The sequence below is a fragment of the Archocentrus centrarchus genome, chromosome 11, assembly GCF_007364275.1.
Source record: "Archocentrus centrarchus isolate MPI-CPG fArcCen1 chromosome 11, fArcCen1, whole genome shotgun sequence".
Taxonomy (NCBI): domain Eukaryota; kingdom Metazoa; phylum Chordata; class Actinopteri; order Cichliformes; family Cichlidae; genus Archocentrus; species Archocentrus centrarchus.
This window is the reverse complement of record NC_044356.1, coordinates 24870196-24891661: the sequence shown is the minus strand read 5'-3', so window position 1 is coordinate 24891661 and position 21466 is coordinate 24870196. Positions and strand designations below refer to the sequence as shown.

Sequence of the window (21466 nt, the reverse complement as noted above, 5' to 3'; positions counted from 1 at the left end):
CACAAACTCACACGATTACACACACACACACACACACACACACACACACACACACACACACACACACACACACACACACACACACACAGGCATACACCCTCAGGAGCCATTAGTACCCATACAGGAGGTCATGAGAACAACAGAGGAAATGAAATAGTTTCAGGAAGATCTGATACAGCTTATACATCACTTTGGCATCTCTATTAAGGACACACACAAAAAAACACACACAACATGAGCACACACATAGGGGAGGAGTAATAACAGGCGAGAGAGTGATGAGTCAGAACAAGATTTCAACCAGCAAATCCACTCAGCAAGCAACACATATCCTCCAATATGCTCTCTGTTTACTTGCCCTGACTGCTGTTAGTCTTGTGCTGAGTTCACCCTCTGTTTGCCTTTCTCACTCTCTCTGCATCCATTTCCCCCTTTTTCTTTGATGTCTGCTGTTCCTTTTTTATATATTTAATCCACACATTTTACTTTTACGACCATTTCCAAGAACATTGTTTGAGAAGTAAAATTTCAAAGCCAATAAAAAGGAGTTTTGTAGATATTTAAACAACCTTTAAAGAATCATTTGGCTTTTTAACAATATCACTTGGCAGTGTATGAACCTCAGTCCTCACTGTTTAGTAACACCCAAATTGTAGATTTACAAAAATCTCCTTTCATTTAATTTCTGTTTCTTTCTTTTTGCCAGTCTTTCTCCTGACACACATTGTCATTGCACATGCCCAGTGAATCCAATCACTCACAATGACAGCGTCATTGAGCGTGAGAATGCGTAAGTGAGACACAAAGGGTGGGGGAAGTGCAAGGGAAAACACTGGGCACTTGTTTCACGTGCGCACATTTGCATGTGGGTTTGGACACCACAGTATTTCCCACAATCAGCTGTTGTATCTGGCTGCACACTGGAGAAAACCCTTCTCCCAAAACAAAAAATGGATTACACTTCATAAAAAGCACTATTACAGAACAATGCAGCTACAAAGCAACTCAGTATTAAAAATTGCAACAGCTGAGCAAAAGTTGATTCAACAGTTAAACAGCAATGGTGTCTGAAAGAAAAAGAATTTGGAGTTTTTTGGTGCAGAAGAAGTCTGCTACAACAGCACTATGACAAGAATGTTGTAATGATCTCACAAACTGTATATAAAAGGTGGACCTAGCTTGTGAAGCAGAACCAGTGCAGAAGTGCCTTAAATCAGCTTCCTTTCCCTTGGTGAGGAGGTCACTCCTCTAGTTGCAAAAAGGAAACAGATAGTAGAATTCTACTGGAAAATGACTCTACTTTTCTACCTAGTGGAAGAAAATCCATCCATTTTTTTCCACTTATCCTTTTCAGGGTTCTGGGGGGCTGGACCCTATCCCAGCTGTGGCTAGGGCGAGAGGCAGGGTACACCCTGGACAGGTCACCAGCCTGTTGCAGGGCCTACTTTTGACTTTATCAATTAATTCTTTTTTATACAATGTGTTTATGAGCTCATTTGCTACTTTCAGACTACTTTGTCTCGTTAGAGACAAAAAGGATAATCAGGTAGGGTACACACCCCTCACTTGTCACATCCAGTTTCAAAACATTACAATAAATTGCTCAACTCTTCACTAACCAACAGACATCACGGTGACTACATCCATCTTTTATATATATACAGTCTGCCAGTTACTGCTCTGGTGACACACAGTGCCTGTGTGAAAGGCTGGCTATATTTGTGTTTGTGTTGTGAGGGGCTATTTATGTGTGAGTGTTTGGGCTAATTCAGAGGTGCCAGGAGCATGTGAAGGGCAAAGGGCACATTGTGGCCTTGCAGTGTGTGGAGACGGAGTGCTTTTGTCAGTGTCCATATTTTCATGTGTTCCGATGTGTTTATGTGGTCGTAAGTTCCCTTCCTGAAGACATCTGCTTTTGAACTTCTTTCACAGCTGATATCTTTCATCACGGTTCAAGGTTGTAGTCTGTAGCTCTTTTACAGTACATGCACAGGATTGTGGCTATCTAAGCACGTCCTTTACGAGGAAGTTCTGTGTTTGCTGTTGTATAATGTCTGTTGGTTTCTTTGGGGAAGAAATTATGGGAATTTATATTAAACTGCATGTGCTGTTTATATGTGTTTCCCTTTCATTCTGTTTCACACACAAACTCACACACAGCATATGAGTCCTCTATCTGTACCATCAGCAGCCTCCAGTGCTTCTACTGTAGGCCAAGACTAACAGACAAAATATAGACAGTCGCAAAATAACCGAGTTGTCCTCAGCAGTCTGACCTTTTCTGTCTGCCAACTTTTCCTTTTCACTTCACTTGACATGAGACTGAAATCATGCATTATTGTCCAAATATGAGTTTATGGTAAATCGATGAAGTATTTATTCGTTTATGCATGGAAGAACAACCACCCACACATGCATTTGCACACGTGTGTTAGCCAAAACTGCTGAATACCTGCCATAAACAAAATCAGTGTTATGGTTATGCAATTGCTCATTTTCACAACTGGCTTTAATCTTAGTCTTCATTTACACCACATTTACTTGAAATATCAATAACTGAATTAAGTTAGTAAATATAATAATTCTTTAATTTATTTCTTTAACTTGATTTTTTTTTTTAATCTAATTTCACTTGGTTTGAAGAAATGACTGACACAAGTGAACCTGAACTGGAGCTGAAAAAATCTCGTCTAGTTGATTATTTTTTCCTTGGCTGAATGTAAAGTGTTACAGGGCAGCGCGCACAGAGCACTGCATGACCTGAACAAAGCCTGAACCTAGTATCCAGGGCTGTTACAGTATGCTTGATACCCTGCCCTCCTATATTTAGCGTGACACCAGCACAGAGAGGGAAAGACTTCCTGGGATTAAATCAAGCTCTCCAGCATGCCATTACACTTCATTCCCTTTGCACTTCTTTATTTTAGATCCCACTGAAGACCTAGTTTAAAGCCAGCTGACTGATCGGCCCAGACAGCCGCATGGGGGCTTTTTTTTAGGGGTGCAATGAAATCCACCAGAAACACAAGTCAGCGGTTATAACTGAGATTAAATGTAGGGCTACCAGCTGTGACCCACCCCTCTCTTGGCTGGCCAATAGACAGTTGTACCATGCAGCAAAATATTACCCTTGGTTGACCTCAGTGCATAGTTATTTATAAATATCCCAAAGCCTAATAATGATGTGTCACTCTGAAACAATCTCCCCTGCTCAAAGAACATACAGTAGAATAAATAGTGTATGTGTGCACTTTATATGTGCATACTTTGGGTGGAGAGGTTGCATTTATTTATTTTGGTGTATTAGGGATTATAATGGGGTTCCCCCTTTGCCTGCATGTATTTACTTTGTAGGCATGCTTCCTTTTTATTTTTCAATGAATGGCTGTAATTGAATCTTTGTTGTGCTTAATTATGTTCAGTATTTAAGCTACAGAATGACTGGAAAAGGATCAGAAAAGGGAAGCAGAAGGATCACAAAGGCAGCATCTGTGACACTGGGGTTTACATTCAGCACTATGTCAGTCTTTCAGAGCCAACAGGATTTATCCTGGGAGGGCTGAGGTTGGTATTCAGCCACATATTCAGTTTCTGAAAATTTCTAGAGAGAAGTTGAGAGAAGTTTCAAACTGAGCTTGGAGTAGTTGTGCACCTAGTAGTTGTGAAAGGAGTGGCAGATTTGGATACTACTAATGTGGCTTTAACGAGGTTCTTTAATAATTTTGTGATGATTTAATACGCATATTTTTGTCTCATTTGCAGATTTGGTTAATGCTAATTTGTAGCTTATTTTTATTTTTGGAAGCCACTAAGGTGGCTTTTCATGATTCACAGTTTGAAAAAAATTATCTCATATAGGTAGGTACCTGAGATAACCATATAAGGAATATCCACTTTCTATGACATCATAAAGATAGAAAAGTCTAAAAAAAACTACCTGAAACTGAGTGTTCAGAGCAGTATAAAGCCTGGACTTTGGGATAATGGGGGTTATAGTACTTACACACATGCTGACCCTACTGTTTGACACTTTGGCCATGTTAATGATAACATTCACCAGTGTAACAGTATATACAGTGCCAGTCAAAAGTTTGGACACAGCTTCTAATTCAGGGTTTTTTTTTATTATTTAAAAATTATTTGAATTGTAGATTAATCTTGGCATTTTCTCAGTCGGCTTTATGACTTTATGATTGAATTGCTGCAAAGAAGCCACTTCTAATGAAGAACAACAAGAGGAAGAGGGCTTAGGCCAAGCAACACAAGGAATGGACATTTGACCAGTGGAAACCTGTCCTTTGATCTGATGAGTCCAAATTTGAGATTATTAGGTGCTTTGCTGGTGACACTGTTGGCGATTTAACCAGCATGGCTGCCACAGCATTCTCCGGAGATATACCATCCCATCTGGTTTGCTCTTAGTGGGGCCATCATTTGTTTTTCAACAGAACAATGATCCCAAACACACCTCCAGGCTTTGTAAGGGCTATTTGACCAGGAAAGAGGGTGATGGAGTGTTGCGCCAGATGGCCTGGGCTGACCTCCACAATCACCTGATCTAAACCCTATTGAGATGGTTTGGGATGAGTTGGACCGTAGGGTGAAGGCAAAGCAGCCAACAAGTGCTCAGCACCTCTGGGAACTCCTTCAAGACTGTTAGAAAACCATTTCAGGTGATTACCTCATGAAGCTGATTGAGAGAATGCCAAGAGTGTGCAAAGCCGTAATCAAAGCAAAAGGTGCCGACTTTGAAGAATCTAAAATCTGAAACATATTTTGATTTGTTTAACACTTGTTTAGTAGCTGATCAGGCTAGTTAGCATAAAATTGTTAGTATGTCTGCTTTCAGTTCTGTTAACAACTCATGAGAACATCAGTGAGCTCCCACATGCTCTACTATGCTCACTAACTAGTCACTGACTTTGTCTATTCCCTGAGTATTTTGACATGCTCATACCGTTAATACCAAACTGATTCCTATAATTGTCTTTCTGTCTTGCATAATGTCATCTTCATACCACTGTTTTTTAAAAAAAAAGTTGTTGTTAATTTCCTTCAGTAAGGCAATTAAGCAGAATTAGACGATGGTTACTTTGTGCAACAAGTGCCACAAAATACCATGCGGTCCGGAGTGTAACTGCAGTGGATCAGGCCTAGTGTAGCCTGAGCTGGCCTGTGTGTTTTTCTGTTTGGAGATGTGTAGATGGTGCAGGAAATGTTGAGGGATTAGTCAAAGCTAAAAGGTCACAGCACTAATCTCATTATGGCAGGAATAGAAGGAGCGATCTGACCACTCCTGAACAACCCAACGGGCAGACTGGGCACCAGGGGAATCCCTGTTTCCCTGCTGACAACACGGACACGTGCGAATGTTCTTGTGTTTACCACCACTGAGTTTACCAGTGAGAGCTTCTATTTGTCCTGATTTGTGGTGTTTAGGAAGTTTAAACTGAACTCCAACATTAGCAGTCAGTGAACACACTGGGAGAGGGTCTTATTAAGTTATGGACTCTGGACTTGGTGGAGGATTTTTACATGTTGTTTAACCTAATTAAAGGGGACCAATGCTCATTTTCAGTTCAGTATTTTACTTTCCTTTATTTGAGTAGCTTTGAATGATTCAAATGATCCTTGGTGTAGTCCCTCAGTTCTGAAATAAGCCATTTTAGCTCCTCTGCCTTAAAGGCTACCCTCCCTTTAAATCAGCTTTCTTTGGATTGGATACCCCTTGCAAACAAGATTTCAAGCTAGTGGGCTTTCTGTGCATCTGAGGTGACCATATTAAGGATATCAGCACTCTAGGACATCATAAGATAAGAGAGTAAAAAAGCCTAAGGTTTTGCCATGTTTAAAATGAGCCTCCACCAGTGGAACAGTGAAGAGCAAAGAGTCATTTTAAATTGAAACAGAAAGTCATAAATGGGGCGACTACTTCAGGAACAATTGGAAATAATTCATTCTTTCCAGTTACTTTAAGAAAATTAAGATTTTAAGATGGAGAATTGGCGCTAAATGGTCTGACATATTGCAGTGCATGTGAGGTCATGGTGAAATAGTGTGGACGAGAACTGCAAGTCCTCCAAAACAAAGCAGTAAAACTCCGAGCGGACCTATAAATGAAATGTGCCTTTCTGTCTTTGCTTCATCTGTCTGTCTTCACTCAGCAAACACAGGCATGGGCATGGCTTACACATGGGCGCACACACTCACATACACACTGCACAAGCCACAATGGACACATCCCAATGAGTGTTTCAGCTTTTTCTTGTGACAATAATAAAACCCAGTGCCAGGAAAAAGGAGAATGACCAGTAAAAGAGACTTAGAAATCATCATTTCTCTTACCTTCCTAAGTTTCCTTGCATTGGGGCACGTGCCTTTTGGACAAACGGAATTTAGCTCATTCTTCCATTAAAACCAAACAGGCACTGAAGCCATGTTGTTTGATTAAGGTAGGTAAAAGTAAGAGAGATGAATTATTTGAATTATTTTCAGCTTTTCAGCTGTGTTAAGACAGCTGGAGGCGTTTTTCAGAAAACGGTCTATTTATATTTAGCATGTCAAACTCTATTTACTCTGGAGTAGAGGGGTAATTACAGTGACAAGACTTTGTTAGCAAAAAATCAGGTGATTGCTGTAACTACATCAGTGATGTAATAGGTTTGTAGGCTGAGGCTGTTGTTTCACCTGTGCACAGCTGAGAATTAACTGCTGCTTCTCAAATCGTGCACTTCCTTACTTACACTTGCTATTTTGATTGCATAAATGCATTCATGATTACATACTCACATCTACCTTTATTTTTGACTGTATCATTTGCAAAATACCAGAATAAATAAAGCCAAATCCAGGCCTTATCAGTGTATCTGACATGCTCCTGATGCACGGTAGACATTCGGTAAAGGTTAACCTGACAGACCCACTTGTGGCCTGATGACAAAAATTACACGTGATTGTCTGAATGAACCGTGACACTCAAGGGTCAGACATACTTACATCAAGTGGCCACTTGACTTCCAGGGAAACCTAAAGAAAGGAGAACCAGGAAGTCAGCTGAAACTGGCTGATTGTACTCACTTTTCCCCGCATGCTTTTATTGTTGTATGCTGGCTGCCTCTTAGCACTAATCATCGGATGATTTGATGACCTTCCATGTATTTCTGCTGTAGACTCTCACAGACATACAGTATTTCATGAATGCCACTGCTGATCTCACAGAAAAGAGACAGACAGGCCTGTAATTCTTCGCCTGTGTGCGGAATGATAATGATTCTGACCCTGGCCTTGGGTTAGCCTTGCCTAGCTTAGCAACGGTTACCACTGAGCTGCAGACAGCGGGGCAGACTGGACGGCTCCGGAGCCAGGCTAGCCCACATGTGGTCCTACAACAGTGGGTGTGCACCCTGTCTTTCCCTGCCCTTACATCTAGACCCTTTAACCCTCCCCCCCCACCACCCCCACCCCCACAAAAAAAATAGGGAATTTAAGGATTTGTCATCAACACACAAATGCGTGCACACACAGAGGTTTCCAAACCCCCTGCTGACATACAGTGGAATGCACAACTGTTTATGCACACAAATGGACACTATGGACACCCAGCTAAACAGATGTTGGGCTTAATGCAGAGCACTTAGGAAAATTATTTCTGTGGTCATAAGATGTGGACAATCAAGAATGACATAAATGCTACTCTTGATTGTCGAAAACAAGAGCTTAAAATACAGTCTTAAAATGATCATAGAGAGAAATCTGCATCTTTATGATTTTTAAAGAACTATAATTTTGTACTGATTATTGTGAAGCCCTTTATTAACCTTTTAAATTGATGGTTAATAAAGTTCAATTATTTCACTGTTAAGAAATAATGAAATGACAACAATGTTTACTAATCATTATTAATGTTATAAAACTATTAATTGGTTCTTATATAGTGCTTTTCTACTCTACTTGAGCACTCAAAGCACTTTATACAGCATGCCTCCTTCACCCATTCATACAAGCACTTTTTTCTATGCCTAAGTGCTTTCTCTCTAACATTCACACTCCAATGAGAGTGACTTGGGGTTCAGTATCTTGCCCAAGGATACTTTGGCATGCAGACCGGAGCAGTCAGGGATCAATCCATCAGCCTTCTGATTAGCAGGTGACCTCCTCTACCTCCTGCTCTACAAATAATTAACTATCAGTATGTATATAATGTATATATTCTTGACTAGAGTAGCTAATATCTAATCATTTATAAACAATGGTTACTGTAGACTGTTGGCATTTTAAGGCCTTTTAGTATTACTGTAGAAGTACACTGATAATCTCTTTGTGTTCATGGATAGAAATAACAATAATATCAGCATCACGATATATGAGCCTTTGGTTCTGAGTGGTTTCCGTGTCGTGACCTGAATACCTCAGCGATGAAGCCCAGCCAGCAGCTCATTAACATTCCAATACAGCTCTAATCACCACTGCAACTGAGTGTGTGTGTGTGTGTGTGTGTGTGTGTGTGTGTGTGTGTGTGTGTGTGTGTGTGTGTGCGCGCGAGAGAGAGAGAGAGAGAGAGAGGGAAAAGAGAGATCATGCACATGTTGCTCCGCGAGTGAGGACACGGTGAAAGTGTTTGATGAAGTGCCTGCCTCAGGTGATTACAGCTATGTGGGGTGATAGGTTCCATCAAATCGCATCGCTCCTCTCACATCTCGGGCTGTTGCACAACTTTTGCACAGCTGAGGCTCGTTTTGCTAACGAGTTTTACTGATTGACTCATCGGAATGAGAGCTATGAAGACTGGTGAGAGATGAAAGGTGTGTAGGGAAGCATAAAGGCATCAAAAATGTGTCCAAAAGCTTTAAGGTGATTATGCATATGTTGCCTTGTTTGTTCAGTTATCTGCAAATAACCATCTCTGTGTCTGTCTGTCTGTCTCCCTGCAGAAAGACTGTATAACTCCAATGGACGTGACTTGAGAAGGGCACTGTTCTCTCTAAAGCAAATTTTTCAGGTAACACGCACGCACGCACACACACACACACACGCACACACACACATACATATTTGAGTGCAATTATTGTTAGTAGGTTGTTGCAGAATACAGTTGGTTATCGTGGCTACTGTGTGCTTCCGTGATGACAGGTTCGCCATCAACGTGGCATTTCTCTCCCTGTCTTTGTTTGTGTGTGTGTGTGTGTGGGGGGGTGCATGCAAGTGTGGGTGTTTGCATTCATATTTGTGTGTGAATCTTTTATTTTAAGATGAGAAAAGTTAGCCAATTAAAAAAAACAAAAAAGCAAAAGCTTTACTCTGCAGCACAAACTGAAGTTTAAAAAGACAATGCTTCAGCAGGCAAAGTATCACTGTGAGACTGTTCAAACAAGTGCAGCATTCAAGCAATTCCCCATTTTTACAGAATAAATAAACTACAGCTACTGTACAAACCAAATGGGTTTCCCCCCAGGCTCCATGCTTATTTGGTACTACTTTCCTCTCAGAAGATGCCTGAACCCAGAGCTTTAACAGTGCGCATGAAGGTGCAAGAAATAATATGTTAAAAGGAGCAAACTGCAAAACACATGTCTGCTGACAAGTGTGAGTGTGGATACCAGCTGGTCTGATCCCTGGGGAGGGTTTTAAGGTTTGTGTAGTGTCAACTAAAAACCTCCACATTACTGACATCAAGTGGTAACACAAGAAACTGCATTAAATCCATCCGTGAAATTAGAAGCTTTCCTTGTTTTCCTTCAGGATGACAAAGACCTGGTCCATGAGTTTGTGATGGCTGAAGGTCTGACGTGTCTCATCAAGGTGGGAGCAGAAGCTGACCAAAACTACCAGAACTACATATTAAGAGGTATAATCTCTCCCATGCTGCATAATTGCATACTATACTCACATTTTATTCACCTGCTTTAATTTAACAGGAAATTAATCTCCTATTAAGTCTTTTTAAATGCATTGTGGTTCACATAAAGCCCTCAACCAGTCCAGTTTTTAATCCTTCGTAACATTTAAAAAAAAAATAGGATATTTGACCAATCGGTTTACCTGAGCCACAGATCATAACCTCCCACAATGAAACTGGCTGCACATAAAAATAAATTTTGCCCATAGAGCTCAGTCGACAGATTGGCCTCAAAGAAATTTACCGTGTGTCTCTGTAGTTCAGTGACTTTTTAAGGCAAATGCTCCCTGTTTATGGCTCCATATCTCTGCTGGTGCGTGGACTGAAACATCCAAGTGAAGACACTAATTACGTTCCATGAATTGTCTTGAGGGGAAAAGGACACATAGGCTCTTTCAGTCTTCCTGTCAAGATGTGGGCTACCCAGACTCCCACTTCTCTTGAAATAGTCTCCCTTCAACATCAACATCTGTTTTAGCCTGGCATGTACTGTGGGGGGGCATGTCACAACTGATTTTGACATGTTATTTAGATGATATTCAAGAGGGAAAAAAAATAAAAGTAAAAATGTTTTTTAAAAAATGCAAAAGCAGATGTGACTGCAAAAGCAGATGTTTCACTTCTTATTACTTTCTGCTAAAATATTATATAAGTTGGCAACACAAAAATAACAATGTAACAAACTTTAGTCATGTTTGTCACTCAGAGGTTTTCTATGCAGCTGTTGCCATCATCAGTGCCATCGTTTATGATAACAATGTCAATCAGTCATGACAATCAGCATTGCTGCTGTCATTGTAACTGATATTGTTGTCAGGGGGAGTAGAGCTCTCCACTATATCTTTCTTTTCCACATAAGATTTTTTTCTGTGGCAACAAAAGTAGTCTGACTTTAGTCAAATCTCTGTTTACGGTTGGTTTGATTTTACAGGGTTACTTTGTAGATTGTTTTTCCCCATCGTCTGGGCTTACTCATCTCTTTCAGCAGCATTTATATCCACGGTTAAATAGACTACATATGTACTTCTATCTACTGCTTTCCCCAGTTTGTTTTACCTAATGATGTTCCTTTATGAACTGACAGGAAGTGGAGTTTCTTTCCTTTTCTTGCTCATGTCATATGTATATGAAGTATATGAACTGTTCACACAAAACTTAGAATCAGCATGTGGTGAAATAAATTATGAGGTTCACTTTCACTTTGACTCTTAGCTGAGGTATAATCAGCTCAGCTTTGATGTACAGCAAAAGATAAAAAGTGCAGTGCTCTGCACACAGTTGCCAATGGGTACTTTTTACTTATTGCTTTTTATAGTTTTTGATCATCTTTCTGTATACTTTCTGTCACTCTGACGTTCTCTTTCTCTCTCAGCTCTGGGGCAGATCATGCTGTATGTGGATGGGATGAATGGTGTCATTGGCCATCCTGAGACAATTCAGTGGCTCTACGCTCTTGTTGGCTCGAAGGTATAGTCAAGCATACACCCTAAAAAACTTAGCGAGCACACCAAAAGCACCCCGCCATTGGTTAACCAGCCATTGTTTGGAGAACATTATTTTTAGCTTTTATCCAAAGAAACACACACAGGCACATACCCTACTGATTCTATTCTGTGTTTCCAACTGTGGGTGGTGTCTTTTGTTGGCTTTGTGGTGTCCTGGTGCACCAAGACACTCTCATGCTGGGACTTTTTTTTTTTTTTTTTTTTTTTTTTTTTTTTCAGACCAGGCTGGTCACCCCCCCACTGCAACCACCCCCACCCCCGGGTTTCGCTGTTGTTGCCAGCATGAGTGATTGTGTGTGTGTGTGTGTATATATAGCAATAAAATCTCCAGAGGTGGCGCCTTCTGTATCATATCGTCTGAAATTGTGCTGGGGATAAAAGTGCTCAAAGCCCCTTCTCCAACTTGAAGGAAAAAATTCTTCTAGTTCACTGCAGTCAACCAGATGGTTATACTGTAGGTGTAGCCATCTTGCACACTGCCTCTTACCCAGGGCAGGTCTAGAGTGGAATTTAGCCTGCAATTATTGCCGCCAAAACAATGCACTAGACCTTTATTGCTCCTCCTGCAGACTGTGGGCACACAGGAGGATGGCCCCACATAGCTCATTCAAGCTAAGCCCTCCTAGGGCCCCATGAGTAAAGGCAAGACCACCAGTTGCTTAACAACAAGACTCTGACACGAGGACTATCAGTATCTCAGGCGAGGTCAATTGTGGCCTAATCTTCTTTTCATAGGGGGTCATACTTAGTCTGGCCCTTTACCCAGTACCAAAGGTGATTCATGGAGAATATGCTCTTGTGCATCTATCCTTTCACAGTGCAGTATGTTGCTTAGCATTTATTTCCTTGAGATTTTTGGTAGTGCTGTATTTTTATCATAGATGAGTATATGAGGGTCCACTACGCCTGGGTCATGTGAGTATTATATGCTATACAACTACAGTTCTGCAGCATCTGCAGCTGTCTCTGTTAACAAGGCAATGAAATCCCTTCCTTACCCCTAACCAAAACCATAATTCCTAGTTTCCTGATGATAACCCTTACAATAAAATTAACCAAAACCTTGTATTGCCTAAAATTTCAACCAAGTCTTGTAAAATTTAATTTATATTATGAAGCTTCCCAAGAATGTGATCCCAATAATGGAGGCTCTCCAGCAATATAACTGTATAAATAGATTATGTCCCCATAACATGATTATTACAAGCAAAAACACACATAATCACCCAAAAAATAATCAAATAGCATCCCTGTGTATGTCTTGGTTGTCGCTACTGCTAAATTTGTGTATTCCAAATGTCTAGAGTAGATGTGCTGAATAAACAAAGCCAAAATGGACACAGAGCTATAATAGATCTCTAAATTATGGTAATAGAAACAAACTTGTCCATACTTCACATAACTTTGTTTATATTTCCACCCTAGTTCCGTCTGGTGGTGAAAACGGCTTTGAAGCTGTTGCTGGTGTTTGTGGAGTACTCAGAGTCCAACGCTCCACTGCTGATCCAAGCCATCGCCTCTGTGGACACAAAGAGAGGTACTAAAAGCTTAATACACCCCCATGTGCTGAGGGGCTGAGTGGACTTTGTTTGCGTCATTAATTGTTTAATTTATTTTTGGTTGAAAGTACAGACGTACCGTAGTTTTTCTACTGATATTTTTTTTTAAGTTATGGAATTTAACCGACTGATTTCCAGGCAGCAAGCCGTGGTCCAGTGCTATGGAGATCTTGCACGAGAAGGATGGGGTGGACACAGAGCTGCTTGTCTATGCAATGACCCTCATCAATAAGGTATGCAAAGCTATAGTTTCTAGCTTTACTAAATGCTTATATACTTGTATGAATAAAGAAAAAAAATCCCTTTCATTGCTATGGGTACTTGATAACACATCTTGGCTTTCTCCAGTAAGTGATCAGTTGATTGATTGATTTTGTGTTTTATTATTTTATATGCAGACATGATCTGTACTTGTAGCTTCAGAGGCCAAAATGAAATGAATGATTATGAACCCTGCAGTGTTTTAGCCATCAGAGTCTCAGACAGCAAAGGATTTTAAACCTTGGTTACATTTTGATGATGTCTCATTTGCTTTTGCAGACTCTTGCAGCGCTGCCTGACCAGGATTCCTTCTATGATATGGTGGATGGTCTGGAGGAGCAGGGCATGGAGACAGTTTCTCAAAGACACCTTGGACGGAAAGGAACTGATCTTGACTTGGTTGAACAGCTCAACATCTATGAGGTCACTCACAAACAAAATGTTAAAAGCAGTTGAAAATGGCTTTTAAATACTGATCCCGTTTTGGCTTATAAACGCTGTCCTAAAGCCCCATATGCTGCTCATAAATCCTCAATATATCACCTTGGTGCCTTCACAGTCGAGCAAGTTACCATTCATGAATTGGAGTGCTGCCGACTGATTTCCAAAATGAAATTTTGATTGGTCAGGCCACGGGACAGTGTTCCACTCCATTTAACCACTAAAATTCTTCTTTTCAAAGCACTGCTCACTTTACAACTTGTCACTTCTTCCCCCAGACAACCCTACGACACGAAGACGGTGACGATGACAGCCAGCCTCCACCTATGGTACGCCGGGACCGCAGGCGAGCCAGCCTTGGGGGTGGGGACAAAAGACCTGGCCTGGAGAGGAGGCGGAGCCGCAGGGCCTCTCTCGGGCGATCTGGTCACGCCTCTCCCTGCAGCCCTGCATCCCCACAGAGAGCCGGCTTCCTGCCTTTCAGTGGAAACAGATCTGAGGATGTGAGCGAGAGGTGAGCTTGATGGAAGATTGAGCAGTTAGTTATCACTTATTCAATTACAGGTACAAGGTCATTCAAAATAAAGCCAGGCGCTAAATATTCTGTCACCCTTTTTGAGATGCACATGTCAGAGAAGTTCTGACTGTTTTACCACTTTCTGCTCCAGAGCACTGTCAGGTTACCTTCAATCCATGTAAGTTCAAACATCCCTCAGCCTCTGCTCCTCACAGACCTGCTGTAACAACTGCTCACGTGTCCTCCCCCACTCAGTGTGGGTTTTCCGTCTGCAGCAAAACACCACCGCAGACTTCTGCTAGAATAAAACTGGAATAAAAATAATTGTTTTCAGCAGCGGCACACACCTTCAGGGTTTGCTTGGAATTCTAACACAGGCAAACACGATATTAAACAAGCACAGTTTTCTTTTTCTCAACGCTGTGTGTATATGCACAAGAAAAGGGAATCGGGATCGGACTGTAGCTGTTTACCAAAGGTAAATCTTTCATCTATTTGTCCTCTCCTCCTCTTTAGATTTTAATAATAGATGAAGAACAGGATATGAGCTGCTTTGGTCACATTAGTAGGCATATTATCAGGTGAAAGGGCTAAAGTGTGCATACCGGAACACCTGTGAATCTGGAAGAACAAGTTTAAATGTGGCCAACTGTAAAAGATTATGTTTGCCTATGATTTCTTTTTGAATCAATCGAGTCAATGGGTAAATGTTGTTTATATCCTGGACTACACCCTGCTTCATATTATCCGTGCACACCGGAAAAGCAAACACGAGTTTTATTGACCATCCCATTCGTCACACACACGTGGCTCTGGTCTTATGGAACAACACCTGGCAGCGCAGATGGACTTGACTGCAACAGGGCTCATCTGGTTTCACTAGACCCAATAGCCCAACAGTTTGGTGACACTGATCCCCAGCCAGTTTTTCAGCTGTGGCCTATTCTCTTCTCAGCATTCCTTTCCCTCTTTCCTTGTTATCATGTTCTGTGTTCACGTGCATGTAAAACTACCTAACTGGAGGCATGAAGTGTGTAATCAGAAACATTCATCTACCATTTCTCCCCGTTTCATTTTTTTTGTGTTTTCTCTTGTCTTTTGTCTTTAGTTTTCATATCTAGCTCAGACTGATGTATGCCATGTCTTTGTCTGTGGTCTTTGAGTGTCAAAAATGTGACTTTTTAATGTAGATGTAAACATCTTTCCCAGATGGCCCTCCATCTTTTCCATCCCTTTGTTCCGACACTCTCTTTATTTCTGTGGAGATTTCTATTTGCATGCTTTTCTTATGTATCACTTCATCTCTCCCCCGTCCTTCCCTCAAATGTTCCACCCTTCTGTATATTCATGTATACCACCACCACCACCACCTTCATAGAGTGGAGGAATGTGAGGAGGATGGCATAGAGGAGGAGAAGGAGGAAGAGGAGAGTCCTGTGACTGAGTCTGATTCAGATGAGCAGGAGGGGGCTAATGAGACCACCTCCAGGTATTTTAGGAAATAGTGGTAGAAATGAAATAATAGTATCATAAAGGTCCCAAATGTCTCTTTAGTCCCTGTTTGTGATGCCTATCCAGCTGATTTGTTCTGGTGGACTATGTATGTGGAAGATCTGCCTGTCAGTCTTTCATCTGCCCAATTATGCTTTGATCCATTTATTCCTCTCGATCCATTCCTGTGTTCGTAGCCCTGCTAGACATCTTCCATCCACCGTTCAAAGAACAACCCTTCAGTCCATCACCATCACTTCCAGAAAGGAGTCTATAGAGGAGAATGAGCAGAGGAATTGGACAGAACCAAGCCCAGCAACAACCACCACCATCTCCTCCCTTTCTACCCCTACCTCTTCTGCCACTGTCTCCTGCACTCCCAGCCCCCCAGCCCAACCCTCCCTCCTGGCCACGCTGCTGGCCAGAAAAAGGTCTATTGTCACTGTGCCAGCCACCAAGGAGGTGAGCCCGCCATTGCGTGGCAGCTCACGCCCTTCCCCCGACCGCCTGCCTTACCTCCCCCACTCGCCCTTCCACCTCTTCTCGTACGATCTCGATGAGGAGCCGTCGCCCCCGGCTCAGACTAAGCTGAATGAGGAGCCACTCAAACCAACGTCTCCCAGGTCAGATGGACAGCAAAGCACAGCAAGAAGGTTTCCCGCTCTTCCGATGTCCCGCTTTTACTGTTTCAGTTTCCGCTTCTGGCTTTTTTTTTTTTTTTTTTTTTTTTGCATTGGCACCAGCTTGGAGCCCCTTTGCATCTCTTTTATGATTCATCACTTCCCTTTTCACCTCTTGTTTTCACTTCTTTCATCTCACAGCTTCTCACCTTGAGTTTGTTGACTCTTATTGTCACTTTTCGTTCCTTCACATCTTTTCTTAGTTCTTCCACGACCTCGATGAACCACTACTTTTTTTTTTTTTTTTTTTTTTTTTTTTTTTTTTGCAGTCCCCACTTGGCTTCCCACTAGCATTTCCTTTCCCCTTTTTTCAAGAACAGCACAACTACTATTTGCCTTTTTTTAACATTTCCCCAGCTTATCTTTGTAGCCGTTCTTTGCTTCTTAGCTTGATAATTTTACTGAAACTTTGCATTTTCCTATCCTTACATTCTCCACTCTCCACTTGCTGTCAGATCTTTGTGGATCCACACTTAATCTGTGCCTAAATTGTGAAGAGAATGCTGCATGAATAATCATGTATCTTTGCCCATACCCAAGTAATCAGAAATTGAAATCTTTGCATCAAGTTACATGTATAGATGACAAGAATCAGATGACTTTTGCTTTGTATTGTACACATGGCACCAGAATCTTAAATAGTATATCATTAGTTTAAAAAAGAAAACTCTTTTCTGCTCTGGCTAAACAGCTTGTCAAGGCCAAAGGTCTTTTCAGCGAACTCTTAGTGAGGACAGACACCTTGCCTGAAATTTCCCAGCAACATAATAAAATAAACACGACAGCAGTTAGTAATTAGGGTCACTAAAGTGTTGTACCAACAACATTCCTGTTGTGAAACAAGGTGTCACATTCATTTCTGGGCACATGTTTTGTGCTCATCAGTTATTCCGTGTGGTGTTATGCAACCGTGAGAGGTCGCTCACCCTGTTTTTCTCCCCCAGGAATGGAGGGCTCATGTCCTACTCCTCCAGCACACCAAGTACACCAACCAGCTCAAGGTGAGAGGACACTGCAATAACATGTGCCTCCACACATGCATGGAAACATCCTTAAAATACACAGTGCTGTGCTGTAAACAGGTTCACATACAGGAACAGATTCAGATGTGTTTTCAGGGTCACATGTGTAAAAAGCAGCCCCACCATGCTTTCATAGCAATAACATACTACAGTGAATGAAATCTAAGCTAATTGGTTCCAGATTTACTAAACTTTTTTTTTCTGGAAAATACTGTCACTAAAACATATGTGTGAAGCTGTTCTTCTGCAGGGGGAATATGCTGTTATGTTATGGCTGTTTTAGCAGTTTATCGTGGGAGCACAGTAGATTAAAACCAAGTGGATGGAGCAAGGGTGCAGAGAAATTGTTGAGAATGACAAGATAATTAAAGAAAAATGAGGAAATGAAAGAAACCTCTTTTTCCTCACTCTCCTGTCTGCTCCTTCAGACCTGCTTTGGGAGGTCTTCTGTCCTCTTCCTACCGACAACACCAAGAATCTTTGGCTGCTGAGCGAGAGCGCCGCCGTGTGGAGAGAGAAGAGAGGCTGCAGAAGATCGAAAGAGAGGAGAGGAACAAGCACAGGTTAGGCATCTTTGGGTTTTGGGTGGGGTTTTGCTTGTTTGTTTTTAAAAGTCCTAATAATTTGCAGGGGGGAAAAAAACCCTGATCAAAATTAAAACAAACATGGCTGGCTTTTAGTTTCTAGACTGGGTAATTAGGTTTCCAAAAATTGAACCTCAAAATCATAAGACCAAAAAAAATCCTGAGAGAATCATGGGCCTATAAAATGCAACGTCTCTCTGATGTCACCAAAGTATTTAAAAATGCCTCCAAAGCAACAGAAGACATTATACTTTTATTGATCTAAATTTATTTACGTCATAAACTAACAGCACCTCATTTTGCTGTAGATTGGCTATTGGAAGTGGCAGTAACGAACTGAAAGCAAGCACAAGTAGACCATAAAAGGTTGACAGAGTAAAAGTTTTGCAACTGAAAAGGTGGTACTGCTATTTTGTAGCTGTTTGCTGACATATATTGGTATGAACATTTATAAATGAAAATGTAAAAAGTGAAGAAGAGACAGGAGAAACACCCTTCAGTGAGTTCACTGAGGGAATCTGTTTAGCATGAAATATGTAGAACAAGTCAAAAGTGTGTTCTACAAAAGTTCCCGTACAACTTACAGATGCTGAGCAGTCATTGGTGCTGAGATAATATCCACTCAACCACTTAGCTTTTTTTTTTCTCATTTCCCACCACCTGGTGGTGCTACAGCTACCAAATTTGACCATGTGCATTCTTGTAGGAGGAATACATTTTGACATATTCAGTTTGTTTTAGCACTTCACAAAACTTTGAAGCCATTTTAGTATCTGCAGATGGGGGGGAGTTAAAAGGCAACAATACCAATTAATAACAATGTTAATAACTATAAGTTATAAAAGAGACACATAATCACAGAATATATAGTGAATCAGAATCAGAATCTTTATTGTCATTGTACACAGAAGTTGCACAACGAAATTGTGGTAAATAAGTGAGAGAGTATGAATCAAAATGTCTTCATTTAATAAATTAAACAGTCTGATAAAAATAAATTTTACTGCACTGGGTTTTAGTGGCATGTCTGATGTGCCGATATGTCAGATCTACAGAGCACAGTGTGTGTGGTATGATTATGACCTTTTAAGTCTGTTTGTGTGCCTCTTACAGCCGCAGCTATGTGGATAAAATGGAAGAGGCCAGGCTTGCGCGGGAGGAGAGGTGAGTGTGTGTACACTGAATCAAAACAACCCAGAACAGCTGAACCTGTTGGGATTATGTTTGAGCCGATGGTTTGGGAAGCTTGGTAAAAGTGTAATTGTTCACAGGTTAAAAAGGTGCCCATTGCTGCCAGAGGCTCGGGGGGGGGGGGGGGGCTGATTTTCTTTGCTCCGTCTGCCTGTTTTCTCTTTCCTTTAAGGAGCTGTATTTTAACTGCGGCGCTCTGCCAAAGGCCTGATTGTTTTGGCTTTGTGCTGTGAGAAAATCAGGTTCCCGAATTTGTCAAGCTTTTCACACTGAATGGATGTGCACATACACAGCCACACTTTCTAACTCAACCGTGTGTACGCATGCTAACATGCACACAGCAGGAGAATTTTCATGAGGCTAATAAATCAGAGTTTTTGTGCAGACGGGAATCACAGGAAGCAAGAGATTTACTCCAAAGGGTATAAGAGGTCACGATCCCCTTACTGATCATATCTGTCAGTAAGGACTGATGACATAATAAATAAATGCGAATAAATGCCAAATCCACCACACACATCATCATTATATTTGCTCCTCCTTACTGTTCTTCTTCACCTTCTTCACTTTCTGAGAGTCTGTGCCAAGCGCTGTGGCTTTTCTGTTTACCTCAGGCTTGATTCACCTTCATTTTTAAAGCTTGTTTAATGCAATAACACACAGTGTCAATAAGACAAAAAGAAGTTTGGATTCAGCTATGAACAGAAGAAATAAGGCAGAGATGGACAGAAGCCTGAGGTGGAGATGAGCTGCTGGGTGAGCATGTGGGAGATTTATTCACTGCATCACTCTGATTTATTGATGGAGTATTTTGGTGTCATGGTTATCACCGTGTTTCACTGCTGTTAAGTCTTCCAATTGTGAGGGGCAGCCAATCAGTAGAAAGCTGGCTCAAAGAGAGGGGGGGGAGCTTCAACAGCTTTTTTCCAGACAGAGGATAAACTGAGGGGCTTCAGCATGGCTCAGTATAAGATAAGGATTATTTTGAGCTGTGAGTCATGCGAATCTGCTCCAATAAAGTCCCAGAATAAAAATATGGAGTTGGAAGTGAGCATAACAGGTCCCCTTTAAAGACACGTACAGTGAACAGCTTATTTCAAAGTGAGCTGGAGGTTTGAACAGGCTTTCGCTCACTGCTTTTCATTTCTTAGTGTGTAAGGACATACAGTCTGTTGGAAGGTTTAGGCCATGTTCAGGCACCTTGTGTACATTCAGCTCACTCACTCCAGCATGCACATACACACCAACACATGTTAGTATCTTGTTTCTTCAGACCTCTGAAGTGGACTGATGCTAATGAACTCTGAACAGAAGCTCCACACATTCATGGTTTGGTGGGAAAGAGGTGGGGTTACAAAGAGAAAGAGAGAGGGAGCGAGAAGTTTGAATCAATGCCCTGAATCCCCTTTCTGGCTGACTGGATGAATGGTAACACTTGGTAGAAGGAGAAAGGGAGGAAGAGAAGAAGACAGAGAGGGGAAACAGACTTGAGAGCAGAGCCGATGGAGGCACATCTTGAACAGGTTTACTCTGATTCACTTCTGATGTTTAGCCTTTAGAGCAGCCAAACTAACATTAACTTCTCCCCATCTCTCCCATTCTTCTCTCCTGTCCTTCTACTTGCCCTCCCCCTCCTCTTCTTTAAACTCCCTGTTGTTGCATGTTTGAACTGCTGCTGAAAGCTGAGCATTTGGCTAGACAAGTGAGAAGGACAGAGGGGAGCAAGACAGTGAACCCGTTTACTGCAGTAAATGAGTGATGAACGCACTGAAGGCTTTGTGAACAATTAATGGGGCGAGGAGGAGGAGTGAGGTGGGATTATGTTCTGAAGAGGTAAAGTGGCATGGCAGCTGTAGAGGGGGAGATGGGGAGAATTTTAAAAGGCCGGGTTGGGAGTTTTTAATGAATTCAGGTGTTTTGGCAAAGAGCAGTGACAAGCGGTTTAGTTTTCGGCAATTTGGCAAAGACTAACACGGAGGACCGCACTGCTGCGAGAGGCGAGACAGGCAGACCATTGTCTCTGGCTCTGTTATTTTTCTACATCCATCCTCTCTCTCCCTCTCTCTTTCAGGTATAAGAACGTGGAACGTCTGGCGGCGGAAGAGTACGAGAGGGAGCGCGTCAGAGTGTCAAGGAATCCCCCTGACCTCGATCTGAACTTTGACCCCTCAGAAGCCTGGCCCCCGTCATCATCGCGCAGCAGCACACCATCCTCGTTCGCCTCCCAGGAGGACACGGAGGCTGATCTGGAAGCGGAGACTCCCACCGTTCCATACACGCCCTCCGAGACTGGTAGGATTGCTGAGAACAATGTCTGATG

General features: G+C 41.8%; 1 protein-coding gene across 4 annotated transcripts in view; it reads left to right on the top strand.

Moving 5' to 3' along the window:
• The window catches only part of fhod3a (formin homology 2 domain containing 3a), a 57092-nt gene that overhangs the window by 23729 nt on the left and 11897 nt on the right, over positions 1 to 21466 (top strand). For 2 of the 4 annotated variants that reach the window (XM_030740468.1, XM_030740466.1), the window contains exons 4-16: positions 8931 to 8998; positions 9739 to 9844; positions 11268 to 11362; positions 12826 to 12937; positions 13098 to 13192; positions 13500 to 13643; positions 13940 to 14175; positions 15557 to 15667; positions 15867 to 16292; positions 17294 to 17350; positions 17800 to 17934; positions 19069 to 19119; positions 21218 to 21438. In XM_030740468.1, coding sequence (XP_030596328.1) covers positions 8931 to 8998; positions 9739 to 9844; positions 11268 to 11362; positions 12826 to 12937; positions 13098 to 13192; positions 13500 to 13643; positions 13940 to 14175; positions 15557 to 15667; positions 15867 to 16292; positions 17294 to 17350; positions 17800 to 17934; positions 19069 to 19119; positions 21218 to 21438 — 1857 coding nt within the window. The remainder of the gene's footprint in view (positions 1 to 8930; positions 8999 to 9738; positions 9845 to 11267; positions 11363 to 12825; positions 12938 to 13097; positions 13193 to 13499; positions 13644 to 13939; positions 14176 to 15556; positions 15668 to 15866; positions 16293 to 17293; positions 17351 to 17799; positions 17935 to 19068; positions 19120 to 21217; positions 21439 to 21466) is intronic. The other 2 variants (XM_030740469.1, XM_030740470.1) reach the window with 2 other exon arrangements.